Here is a 14,379-nt window from a genome sequence, read left to right on the forward strand (position 1 = left end):
TCTGAATTGCAAAAACAAACATCAGATAGCAGACTATCCTGAACCTTGATTCATATATTTGTATGAAACGCAAAATCAGAATCACAATCACAGACTATACTGTGTATCCAGAGTATTTGTTCTGACCGGTTTTGGAGAGAAACAGGATTATACTTACTGAACCACAAGTTTCATAAGCATTTGATTCTACACTTGGAAAGGCACCTTCACGTTGTACAAAAGCAGCTAAGCAAAATGGTAGGTTTAAACCACTGAGTTACTGAATAACTGCACTGAAACAAAAGATTTCTATTACCTCAAACCCAACTCCTCATTACTGACAAGTAATGTAAGCTTTCATTAAGCCCTACAAGATTTACTTCTGTGTCAAACTTCAGAAAGACCACCAGCAACAAAAAATTCACATTCAAGTTTCAACTAACATCAGTCATTGAGTGGAAACTCAATGTTATCATTCTTATTGTTTAAGTTCATCTTGCTAAATCATATTCCTGTGGACTTCTTCAAAATTTATTTCTTGCATATTTCTATTTTATGTTACTATTTAAAATTCATGTTCACCACAACTTTGATACTTTGCCTAAAACTTAGCCTATTTGATATAAGAAACAGACATTTTCAGTTTCATATCACAGAATTCCTTATGGCCTTCATTAATATTTTATATGTTGTATGCATTGTCCCTGACTTTTTCCCATTCAGAGTCCATTTAAGAATGATATAAAAGTGATTACATTTGTACATACCTTGATAAACTGAGGTGTAGCTAATCTAACTGTGGCTACAAAGCAAACTTTCTCTTCATATGAAGGCCGGTGTGATCTCTGAATAGTTCCTTCAAAACCATTGTGCGCTGAGTTGGGAACTGAATGCAGAGGAGATGACAACACAGATGACAATGTAAGTATGGAGGAAAATGACAGTAATATCAGAAGACAAGTGGCCAAATATTTACCTGTGGTTTGCTTGTAACTTAACTGGCATTAAGGAAAATGCTATATATCTACACTTATATGCACAGGAATAGTACCACAGTAGTAGGATAGTTTTACAATTTTAATAGTTTTACTAGTACATAATAGTAATGAGAACACGACTATCAAGTAACTTTCTCAAAGAACTAAAACTACAGTTAATATGACATTATTACTGGCATTTTTAAGAAACTAGTAACAACAGCTCTTATCCTTGCTAACTGGTAAAAATGACTGGATTACACTTACTTCAGAAATCCCTTTAAATTTTATCTTTTGTATCAGGTTTTGTCAACTTTTTCTTTTGAACTCTTGAGGTAAGTATTTATTTCCTAAGCTTCCATCATATTTAAGCAACACATGCTGAAGGCATACTGAGTGACAGAAGAATCAAAGGCACAATTATGGAAGTTAAAGAATCAGGATACTGAGCTGAGAACAAATTCCACTTATTGAATCACAGAGGAATCAAAAGGAGGCAAAGGATGGACTAGACCTCGAAACCTTATCTTTCATTTTCACCAGTTACCAACTCAGTTTATATTTACTAAGGTCTAGAGACAGCGATTTTAAAACTGAGGTTTTTCAAAGCCTGACCGGTTTTAATTCAGCTCTAGATTAGAACCCCTACTGAAGTTTCCTCATGCCATTTCATCTTACTGCTCCTTGCTCTTTTCATCAGAAAGAAAAATCGGCAGTTTAATATTTATCTTCGCCCTAGTCCTTTGTTCTTCAGAGTTTGTCTCGCCTTCTAAGTTAGACTTATAAAATATTTTGTGCTCTTGTTGCTCTACTCTGAACTCTCCAACTTCTTTACTTCTGACAAATAACTATCAAAAGTTGGATGAGGACATGCAAGTGCTGAGAAGTGCAGCGGGATTATTTCACATGATTTAGACTGTATTTTAGAAAGGCTTTTGCATTTTCCCAGCTTGGTGGCTGGTCAAAGTGACTTGGTCTTGTTCAGTTTACATTCTGCAGTAACTCCTTTTCTTAAAGGACTGCTATGCAGCAGTAGGCTGTAACCATCCCTGTTTGTACGGTTTAATATTCCTAAATGTAGTAACTTCCATTTTTTTCTTAGTCAATTTTTCTGGGTTTTTAGCCCAAAATAATTTCTTTTCTAAATTTGGGGATGAATTTTACTCTTGTTTGTAGTGGATTATTCTGTAACTGCAAACTATGTTCCATTGTTCATAACATCAACGAAATACTGATCAAATCCAGAAGTTGTCAATTAGAATTGCACTTTGATGATTAACACTGGTAACCATCCCAATCAGTTTCTGCAGCTACTCTCCAGCAATTTCAATTAACATGTGCTTCCCTTAGATGTTTGTGAGAACAGAATATAATAACAAAAACATTAAAAGTCCATCACCACTTGTGCTTTATCCTCTTATCCACACAGTGTGTTATTTTTTGAGAGAGGAAGCTGAACTGATTTGATGCTACTTCTACCTGAAAAATCCACAATGGTTGCCATTCAAGTCTCTGCTAGCTTCCTGAAACTCAGATATAGTTCAATTATTTCCAAATATTGAACTGCAACCAATAAGTCTGCAGTTTCCCAACTCCACATTCCAAGACCAGCACGATACTTTCCTTTTGGGATTGTTTCTTGTTCTTCGTATAATATTACATAATTGCATTTGCATTAAGACTCAGCCTCTTCCCACTTTGTGAGAGAAGTATTGGTATGAGATAAAAACCCCCACAGATTTATTTACAACATAGTCTTTTTTTCAAAATATTTTTGAATGAGCTCCCTAAGAATCTACTTACTGATCACACTGCAGAACCCACTTGGACAAATAAACATGCTTCTTGAGTAAATAGTCAGCACAGCCTGGCCAAATAGATTAGAGATGCAGTACAGAGGAAGAATACTATATGTAACTAATAAAAATAATTTCAATGGAAGGGAGTAGGAACTCAGTGAGGAAAACTGTACAGCCCACCCACTCATCTGAATGGTAATTTCTGTCAAGTGAAAGCATAGAACTGAAATGGAGGGAAAACCTACATTTTCCTTCCCAGTTGCCTGTGTAATGAGAACTGCAGGTACTCAGTACCACTAATCTTCAAGTTAGTCATCTACTTAAGTATGGCTTATGCCAAACTAAATTCAGACTCTTTATTTTAAAGCATTTGCTTAAATTTCTTACCTTCTTTTAAACAGTATTTTACAAAATACTACTTTTCTTTAATTGAAAGCATTAAGCATAATTACTACATTTTGCATTCAAATACACAGACCTGTAATACCTGATAGGCAGTTTTTCTTCTTTTCCATTACACCAAGATAGAAGTGATAAAAGTGCTTCAAGATTTCTTTCGAAAGCCTAATTTTAGTTCACCTAATTTTCCACCAAGATCCCAAGCCAGTTTAGCTGTGGAGCTGCCTACATATTCCATTCCAACACTGCTGAAATTACTTACCATGATTCAAACACTTGAAATTTCCTATAAATTTTACATATTCATATGTAGGTTGCTCTTTTGGATCTATTGTTCCTCGCAGCATATGGCAACAGAATTCTAGCTGATTTTTTGCTAGACAAAAAAAAAATAACCAAAGAAATAGGTTATATGCTTGATGAAACACACAGGCAACATCAAACAGAAAGCAGGAATAATTAAGCTGGATACATATTGAGGTACTGTAAATGTAATGATTACAGCTGGCTACAGTGCTACCTTGGAGGCTGGCTACCTAGAACAGAGGCTAGACAAGATCAGGAGAATAAAGTGGGTATTTATTAAAGGCCTTCAAACAGGCACACTTTGGGCAGACAGAAGCCTTTCAGAGGATACACTCAAGATTGATGATATTCACAAGTTTTTCAGGCAGATGTAAGCTTGGTCTATTTACATATCAGGGGTTAATCCTCCAACTACAGCTTCAGGTAATGAAATCATATACCCTTCAGTTTGCTCTCCCCTCCAGTTCACTTTTGTTTATACTTTTCGGGGCCTGAGGCTGTAGGGTGTCCTTGTATCTCAGGCCTAGAGGGATTACTTTGTCTGACCAAAATGTGAAGACAGTTAACTTAATATGGAGTTTAGAGTTATAGACTAATGCAGTAAGGATTTGAAAAATATAAAGGCTAAAATTTTAAAGCATCAGCAGCATCTGCTTTTAACCAGCATGACAGTAACTAACCTAAAGAACTCCTTCAGATTTTGTGCATGAAGGGCTTGCATATTAGAGACACAAAACCCTCTGAGAACTACAGCTGTATTAAAGAAAATGTCCTGAACCTAAGCTCACTAAAGCACATGCTCCTAAACTCCATTAGGCTGCTATGTATTTATATTTGCCAACTGCTAAAACTGTCTAAACAGAAACTCTATAAACCATATGAACATTTCTAATACACAGGAAAGTTACAGACTGAAAGGCAATGTAACTTTGAAAATTCTACTCTAGAGCAGGGGTGACACATAGTAACACTTTCGTTCTTCAGGGAAGTATATGTCTTTGCTTAAATAACACTGGAAAAACCACTCCAAGCAGATAGTTTTAACACAACTACTGTACCAATTTTAACTGGGACAGGGTTAATTTTCTCCACAGCAGATCACATGGTGCTCTGTTTTGGATTTTGACTAGAAGAGTGCTGCTAACACAGGGATGTGTCCATTATTGCTCAGCAGCACACTTACACAGGGCAAAGGTCTTCTCTTTATCTCACTCTGCCGTGCTGGTGGGGAGGCTGGGGGTGCACAAGCAGCTGGGAGGGGACACAGCAGGGAGAGCTGAACTAAGGGATATCCCCGTATGCCACTGTGCTCAGCAAAAAAAGCTGGGGAAAGGAAGAAGGGGGAGACATCTGGGTTTATGGCATTTGCCTTCCCAAGTAACCATCATACATGACAGCCCTGCTTTCCTAGAGATGACTGACTAACTGCCTACCAACCAGACAGAGTAAACTAACTCCTTGTTTTACTTTGCTTGTGCAGACAGCTTTTGCCTTCACTTGTTAATCTGCCTTAATCACAACCCACTAGTTTGCTCACTTTTACTCTTCTGATTCTCTGCCCATCCAACTGAGAGGAGTGAGTGGCTGTGCTGGGCTGAGCTGCCTACAGGGGTTAGCCCAAAATAATTACTTACATTTTAAGTATTCCGGTGTCAAGGAATCACTTTCCAGCAGATGAGAAGACAATATTTTATAAATTTCTGAATGTTCCCCCTCTGGGATAAAATTAAATACACTCTGATCCACAAGATCAGACTGAAAGAAAAAAAAATTTAATAAGCATTAATTCAAGATGCACAATGTCACAAAGCTTACTATTTCAATGCAAAACAATTCCACAGTTCTTTACTGACTCAACAAATCCACCTACTGGAATACATATCAGTATTTTGCAAGGAAAAAAACCTCACTCTGATATGCCTGCCCCACGGAGAGTGGTAAGTGAATTCCTTGCTTTGATTCACTTGCATACATGGTTTTTGCTTTACGCATTAAACTGTCTTTATCTCAACCAATGAGTTTTCTCACTTCTACACTTCCAACTGGCTCCCACTGAGGGGTGATGAGTGAGCTGCTGGGTGAGGATGAGTTGCCAGTTACCATATTTTATCATCAGTTCTGTAGCTATGTACACAAAACTGCAAATAACAGAGATGGATGCAGCAAAACTGAACAACTTATTATATGCATAAATGTCTGTTTAAGTATCCAAAAAAGAAGAATCATAAAAAGTATGTTTAGAATTCATAAATCACACCTAAAAGCCAAGAACAAATGTGCCTTTAAGAACCTGGCAAATTCTACTAAAAGAAAAAATAAAAATCACAATTACCTGCACATTTTTAAAAATTCTCGGACTGTTATGCATACCTTAAGAGAATTTACTTTGTCTCTTACCACAGTAAGATAACTAGCCTTCAAAGAGAATGTGTCCCTCTCTTCTAGAAAAGCACTCAATTTGACTCATCAATTGTTCACAATTAATTTGCCTCACTTCAGAATGACATATTCAAAGGTAACTTTAAAAACTAGAATGTTGCATGTACCAGTGAGCAACTATTGCCCAGATTAAAGATAAATGAATATGATAAAACCAAAAGTATATACTGAACATAAAAAGCAGAACCAGCAGCAATGTATTTATTGGAGTGCTTTGTCAAGAAAGAAGTAAAAAACTATTTAAAAGATTCAAATTATTTAGAACTTTCATAATACTCTTCTGACCCATGCAGAGACTGTGAACTCTAAAGGGTCTCCTGCAATCAACTGTGTTACTTCAGTTACACTGAAACTGATGCTAGGCACTTCATAGTCGTTTCTAACAGAGTGCTGACTGCATTCTGCATTTTCAAAGGAAATCTTTAATATAGAAGACAGACCACTAGGAAGCAGTTGTTCTGAAGAAAAAACAGAAACATTAAAACAAAGCATACATCTGCCCTACAATGCCAAAAAGGCCAACAATTAATTAGCACTCATGTCAGAACACCAACCAACCACAGACAAACCGCTATGTTACTGTAAGCAATTTGTTACTTACTGGCAAATGTTCAAGTAAGGGAGTTACACTTTCAGACACATATATTATATTTCCATCTGTCATAATTGCTAAAAAAAACCCATCAAGAGCCTGAAATCAAACATAATGGGCAGTTAAATAAAAAAGAAACAGCATATTAAAAATGTTAAACTATATTCAATACACAAAATAATACAGATCAATTTTAGTTTATTACAGAAATGGGAATGTCTTTCCCTACTAAAAATCCCTAATCTTGTTTTTTACACTAAAAGCATTACAATTTCCATACTGTTCTGTTGTTAAATAATCTGTGGTTTCAGAAGCAAGTACATATATAGACAGACACTGTTTTCCCCAGCTCCCACTCTGCCTGCCTGTTATTTTTGATTCCATCACCATTTTAGACCTCAGAAAGCTCATAAAAATGAGCTAGAGACAAAAGCAAGAAGATGTGGGAAAACTATGAGAAGAATAATAAAAGAGCCAGCTAAATCAATGAATTTTAATATTTAAAAATCTCAAGATTCTCAATCTCAAAGAAAGAAGCTTGCAGTGAGATTTGAGACTTGAAACCTGTTAGATACAGTTCTGACTGCCTTATCTTCTACTGAACTCAAATTTCTTTCCTCTGAATACAGCACAACATTTCAATTGAAAGCTATCAACAAAAGCATGACAAAATTGTATTTCTAAACAGGGAATTTTAAAGCTCACATCTTCAAAAAAGCCTCTTATAAAACTTTTTTTAATTTATTTTTTTTAATACCAAAAGCCAGAACTTTTTTTGTATCTGTGCATCAAAGCAAAGGTTTAACTATGGAATGAAAATTAAAAAGTGCTTGTTAATTTATAATATTTTTCATTTAACTAATATTAAAAATTGTTTCATTAACAAGATATAAATCACTTATGCTCATTTTCAATGAAATAACAGCTTATACTTAAGGTTTCTTTCTGGTAGTTTGGCAAGTATTCATGTAATCTTCAGCAAAGTAATGCTCTCAGACCAGTTTTGGAAAGCATAGCAAAGTAAAGAAATAAAACACTTGTTGCTGTCAAACTACATGGATATATGTTATGCCTTTTTCATAATAAGGATTTTAATGTATGCATAATAATTCTATCTCTAGTACCCTTCTTTTGTTGATAATTTAAAATATCCACTTGGACAGTAAACACATTCATTTACTGACTTGCTCTGTTACTATGTTTATTTAATTGAAAATGTAGTTCAAAGAAAATCTGCTTTTTTGAAATAAAATTCTGAAACTGACTTCATAGGTATTTTGATGATTTATCTTCATGAAAACATGTAATTACAACTCAAATGTGAGAATAAAAATGTATGTCATCAAATTGAAAGATTTCATAATGGAATGACTCCTGGTGAGGAATTATTCTACTCCCAGAAAAACAGAAATAATATACCTCTAACATTAACTGTGTGAACTCTTCATTACTAAGGAATGTTGGTTTCCAGTCCTGTCGAATTTCACTGGCATCTGATTGTGCAGTAATTTCTACAATCAAACACATACACAGTATAAGGATTAATACTTCCAAAAGCCATTTTTTCTCCCTAAGCTACATACACACAGTTAAAAAACATCAGAAAGTTCTCCAGTCTCCTCTGTTGTTCATTCATTACATACAGATATTGCTCCTTAAAAAGAAAATAAAAGTCTTCTCCCGTTTAATAATTATATTTGTCTTCTCTTTCCTTCAACCAGTTTGTGCTACAGTCCTGCAGACTTCAAGGTAATACTAAAGTAATGGACTTTGATAATGAAAAAATACTACTCTCCCTTGAGACTATAATAAAATATTGTATTAAGAGTGCTGTTTACAAAGATTTAGAAAGCCAAAATTCCTGATCTGTTTATGTCATTAAAATGGCTAATGCTCAAGATCTTGACAAATCCTTGTCATTCTAACCCTTGCACAAAAAAATTGTCATTGTCCTTTCTCTTCTTCCTGCACTTTTCTGGTCACACTTAAAAAGGAGCTTTTCAGCAAAGATTGTTAAGTGCTTTATGTCAGACTCCACTCTAGAATTCCTGCCTGTTACAAACACGCAGACGAATTTGGACATAGATTAATCTTAAGTAGAGATTCCTGCAGGAGTTGAGAAATACATAGATTAAGTTCTCTATACAGGTGAGAGAATCAACAGCTGCTAAGCAAAGCCTGACCCAGGGTTCTGAAAGTGATGCTTCCTTATCAACTTGTTGATGACACAACAAGATGCGAGACCCTCACAGCTCTTCAGTTTTGATGAATAACAAGGGCATGACGGAAGTGCTGGTTTTAAGAGCAATCTTGGACAAGCAGTCAAGTATTTAGACAAATCAAAAACAATTTTTTAAGGTTTTTGATTTTTAAAGGACAAATCTGTACTAAGTTCATAAGCTAGAGTCTTAGTTCACATGGCTTAAAGAGCCAGAACACCTGGAATTGAGTTAAATATGCAAAGGGCTGGAGCAGATTGTAATTTTGTTTACCACACTGAAGAGGGAAAACTTTACAAAAGAGCTTTAGACTTAACTAAAAGAACAGCAAACAACATCAACGTCATGCAAGACACTGGCCAAAAGTGAAAAGCTGCAAGAAGACGTGAAAAAAAAAACCAACATATAAGACTTTCCAACTACCAGATCTCACAAAACATGTAAATGCATTAGGCTCTTCCAATCTGTTTTGAAATGGTAGCACAAAACAGAAAGAGTGGGCTGAAGAATAAAGAAAACCTAAGTATAACCCCAAATGTAGTTTTTCAATCAGCACAAAGATACTGAACACTGAGGCAAGTCAAAGGACACAAAAATGAAAAGCTCTGCCACCAAAGTGGAGGCAAAATTCCAGGAACTTAGTGCATTCATTCCACAGAACACAGATAATCTTCACTTTAAACTGGAAAAGTCTGATTCATTGGCTCATTCTGGCCCTTATAACCATCCTACTTCAGAATTAAAAAGACTGTCTTTTGCATTTAGATGGATTTATGCTAAATGAAAGCTGAAGTTCATGTCTTTAACAAACCATTTTGAAATACCACAAGTACAGGTATTCTTTTACATTTTCCATCATTGGAGCAAGTATGATACAGGCAAACAGAGCTGAAGTAACTGAAAGAACCTGTTTCACTAGGTACCTCCAAAGAAATACCTAGTTCTGTCAGAAGGTTGCACTCACAAATAAATGGCACTAAGGTCACATTCCTGAGCTAGATAACAGATAGAAGAACATAACCAAACTTACAAATTAAACATCAGTCTTCAAGTTCTGTATCTGAAGTAACTCTACACCAGCAATGAGAATTCTCAACAGAAATTGCTAGCCAAATCAAGACCTGTACCATTTCTCTGTGGATTGTAGGAGTATCAGTCTACTACCTCTAATTATTCTACCTACAGCTAAATTCTTCAGTATTTACTAATTTTAAAAAATTGTTTACAAATTCAAAGAAAGATGTCAGGCAGTATTAGTCAAGGAGAAGCTCCAGTGATGCAATTTCAGTGCATTTAGCCTCCTGTATTTTCCCAGTGAGAAATGGAATACACACTGGCCAATAACCAAGTCAGGTAGTTCATTTGGAGCTGGTGCCAGAGTATCAAGCTTGGATAATGTGGAAATAGTCCAGAAAGAACCAGAAGCAATACAGTTAAATCCTGGTGGCTGAACACAGTAGGATTTCAACCATAAAGCAGCTACTCAGTACTGAAGAATCCACTTATTGCTAAGTCATTTGGCTTTATTGTAACATATCCAAGCACTTCAGGAGATAAAATATTCTTCTAAACTTTGCCAATGCTTTGTCCAAAACCATTTTAATGTAAAACGCTGCACAGCAATGTTAGTAAACACTGGCAGCCAGAGCTTTAGGGAACTTAATATGATATGTGTTGTCACACAGAGCTGCACTCTGTCACACCAAGTGAAGGACAAAAATGCCATGCCCTAAAAGGCAACCATCTTCAGAGCTGCTTTTTGCCCCTTTAGTAAAAAAAAAATTCTCAGAAAGCACTTTGAAGAAAAAAATATGACTGGTGCTGCTGGCTGGCTGACACGTATTTGTTCAGCACTTTTTATTTTATGTCAGGAATCACCAATACCAGACAAAATAAATTTGAAACAGAACCGATTTTCACAAAGGCCTTATAACCCAAATAACTGAATTTTACAGAAGAGGGGCCTTCATGCTGCTTTTCTTTTTGTTATGAGACACATGTATCTCAGAAAATTAAAACAGCATAATCAGTATTCAATCAGAAAACCCCTCAAACCTATGAATTCTCATACAAATTATATCCAGTCCTCTTTCATTTATGTTTACAATTTTAATAGCAATGTTCAGAACATATTTGGTGTTACTTGAAACAACACTAATGGAAGAGATGTGCTAGGGCATGGAAAAACATTTCTCATATCTTAAATTGACACACATACTGTCAATAATTACATAACTATTCATCCACTTAACAGCTTTACTTATCTTATAACCTTATAGTTAATTCTTTCGACCCTACTGCATTCTAGTTAGTATGTATTCCAAGAAATTAACCCAGGAAATTACTTAATTAGCAAAAGAGTCCATCTACTTCAGTTTTCATCTTATTTTTGGTAGTGTGAACCACAAGGTACCATATTAAGAACAAGTGTAGGAGCAGGAACAGGCACTTTTTATATGTATTTTACATCTCCAACTGCCATAAACAAGTGCACAATTGGTGTAAGACTTTTTTTCATGTCAGAAGTAACAACCTGCAACAAACTTCAATACAACATATCTGGGTATATCCCACCATCAGCTGATGCAAACAGCCAGAGGAACAAAGCATAGCAAGGATGTTCAAGGGTATTGATATTTTTGACATTTCACATGACCTTTAAAGAACAACACGCGCATGCACACTCATCAGCTTATACATCCACGGGTACATTTTAAAACTTCTGAAGTTTAGCTAAAAGCATTTATAGATTTTTCTGGCATTTTTTTCCTAGCTAAAAGGAAAAAAATAGGCCAAAATGCCCATACTCCTGATACTCCTGGTCTCTATGCCCTTGTATTTCACTTTCTCTTGTCAAGCAACCAACCCAGAAACATTGCTGGAAACCACAAATGCCCTACTGCCTTATCACCTTTCTTTAAGCAGCCAGTTGTGTAGGCACCTGACGTGACAAGAAGGAGCACTAAATTCTCTTGGATTAGCTTTTCAGTGATTTATCTCACTTCATGTAGAACCTGGAGAGATGAACCAAGCTGTTCAATCCAGGCTTATCTAAATAATCGAATAAGTATTTCCAGCAAGTACTTCCACTGAAATGGATCAGCATTTTTCTTGTGAAGTGAAATTTTAACACCTTGGACCAATGTCTGTCTAGAACAAAAAAACTCTGAGGCTATTTCAAAAATAAATCTTCTCTTTGTGAAACAGATTTCATAGACAATTATGGAACAAAACAAGCAGTATTGGCTTTTATTAAGTATTAGCAGAAACAAGTTACATCTCTGCTACCTAGATGATTTTAAGAATATACTTCTCCAGAAGCACTTCACATTTTTTTGATAAATTCCTTAAAGAAGCCGTACAATTTTTAACATTTTAAGTAATAATTGAGTATCATCAAAAAATTAAGAATTTATAAATAACATTTTTTGTTACCTTTGTGCTTCCGTAAAAAGTCAATGCTCTTCTGCAGCACAGTGGATTTATCCATCTTCCGAGCATTGCCTGGAAGCATGGAACCCAACTCTTTGATAAGTACATTAAACTGATCTCGACGTTTCTTTTCAGACTTGTTTCTAGACACTCTGAAAAGCAAATCAAAAAATGTTTTAAAAAACTATGAGACTTTCTTATAAACTGCATACTACTGCCAGGCTCCTGATGCAAACAGCCCCTTAAGAATTTCTGCTGTGATAACTGTCACAAAAACACCTACTCCATATCTCAGACACCATTTTTAAAGAATGGCTTCCTCCTCAAGGAACAGTGCAGCTAAGAGTTTGGAATAAAGTACCCTTTTACAAAACATAAATAACTGAACCAGGATATAAATATATCTGAAAAATCCCAGTAGAAGAAATGCTGTTGAGTAATATGTTTACTTGAAGAGTAACCTTTTTATTGCTTACAAATCACACTGGTAAGTCAAAGCATACAAGTATAGGACATTTCTTAGCTTTAAATAACTTTGAAATTTACCTTTTTGCTTTATCTTTGTCATCTTCTTCCACCAGGCCATCAAAAATGCTTCCATCATTTCTGAAAGAAACAAAAAGAAATAAATGTTGGAGTGGGAACTCTTCTCCTTTGAAGTCAAATTCTGAAGAAGGAGGAAAAGGAAAGAGCTGATTATTCACCACCATCACCATCTCCATTACATCAAGATAGCACGGAACTTTTACTGTGATGTCTCACAAGGACCATCATCAGTAACCTGAAGCTAAGTCTTTCATGTTCTGCTTGCATTTACTTAAGAAAAAGCAAAAAACTTTGTATTTCTGACAGAACTCAAAGGATTCATTGACTTTCTCAAAAGAACTTATGGTCCTATACAAACGCTTAACTGAACAATGCTTAAATTTGGTTTTCTATTCTCTTGATTACTTGCATTACGTTACCCTTTTGAAAACATGGGCGAGGACATATGTAATTTATTTTTACTTACTGGCAATTTCTATTCCAATTACTGAAAATGTATTTTTCAGAAATTCTGAATTATTATTAGTGGAAGAAACCTAAGGAATATGCTATACTTCATCCACATATGTAATTTCATAAATAGACAATTAATATCAATGCTAACAGTAAGTATTCATGATACTTGCTTCCTCAATAAGTATCACGTAACTTTCTTAGCTTGACAACTGTCCATCTACTGCTACAGAGGTGTTAAAATACTAAAATAAGAATGTGTTTTCTTCTAAGATGCCTCAGTATCCTCCATACAATTACTTTGTTTCACTTCCTTTTGCTTTGGAAGTCAAGTCAAAACTTTTCTTCTGTTTTTCAAAACTGCTGTATAATGGACTTTCACTTGTTATTTCTCTTACTTCTCCCTGCTTTTAGTCTATTTAGTGCTGTCCACACTGACCTCTGTGCGTCTATCCTGAAATGTCTTATCTTAGTATTTCCTTCCCTTAAGCCAAGTAACCTTTCTAAAATGCTTACCTCATCTCTCTGATTTATAAACCATCAGGCAATTGTACTGTACATTATGATAAGCAGTGATGTTAGGAAGTTACTATTTTGTATGCTACTACATAAACATAAAGCTTTTAGGAGCAATTCATATATTTGAAAGGCTGAAGTTTCAGCGAGATGCCACAAAATTTCATTAGAAGAACTGACAAGTTAGACAACAATTATAGATGTTTTACCCTTTGCTTTTATTATTTTTTTTCAATTGTGTTTAACTTGACATAAAATAGATGCAAGTTTCATTTCCCAAAGTCTCAAAAATAGTAATACACAGGATATTAAGTAGAGATTGTTCACCTAAGCTACTAAGAGAGTGCAGCTCAAGGAATCAAGCAGAAAAGATACCCCAGCTATTACTTTTCCCTTGAAGTAGGTTAGCAGGTCACTTTACTATCATCAACAGCGACACTAATCATTTAAATGTATTTGCTTTTCTTAATCAAAAACTGAATTAATAAAAAAATTAGAAGTTCAAGTAAATATTAAAAATCAGCTCAACTTGCACAGATGTTGTTCCATGGCTGAAAACAAGTAATGCATTTTGAGATTAACCTCAAGTAATTGAAATCACTATTTCCAGTGACTACAGCATGACACATCTAACTATCAAATTAACTTTCTCAAAAATAACCAAAACCTTACTCTTTAATTTTTGCAGAAGTTAACATCTAAATGTATTAACCATACAAAAA

The 14,379-nt window shown here is 35.1% G+C and overlaps 1 protein-coding gene across 5 annotated transcripts in view; it reads right to left on the reverse strand.

Annotated features, from left to right (window-relative positions):
• The window catches only part of CLOCK (clock circadian regulator), a 52,739-nt gene that overhangs the window by 15,202 nt on the left and 23,158 nt on the right, over positions 1-14,379 (reverse strand). For all 5 annotated transcript variants that reach the window (XM_083860865.1, XM_083860866.1, XM_083860862.1 and 2 more), the window contains exons 4-10: positions 12,689-12,748; positions 12,146-12,294; positions 7,911-8,002; positions 6,501-6,590; positions 5,095-5,215; positions 3,417-3,530; positions 747-865 (exon numbers count right to left, since the gene is read on the reverse strand). In XM_083860865.1, the coding sequence (XP_083716991.1) occupies positions 747-865; positions 3,417-3,530; positions 5,095-5,215; positions 6,501-6,590; positions 7,911-8,002; positions 12,146-12,294; positions 12,689-12,748 (745 nt within the window). The remainder of the gene's footprint in view (positions 1-746; positions 866-3,416; positions 3,531-5,094; positions 5,216-6,500; positions 6,591-7,910; positions 8,003-12,145; positions 12,295-12,688; positions 12,749-14,379) is intronic.

The sequence above is a fragment of the Zosterops lateralis genome, assembly GCF_965231275.1.
Source record: "Zosterops lateralis genome assembly, chromosome: 5".
Classification (NCBI taxonomy): domain Eukaryota; kingdom Metazoa; phylum Chordata; class Aves; order Passeriformes; family Zosteropidae; genus Zosterops; species Zosterops lateralis.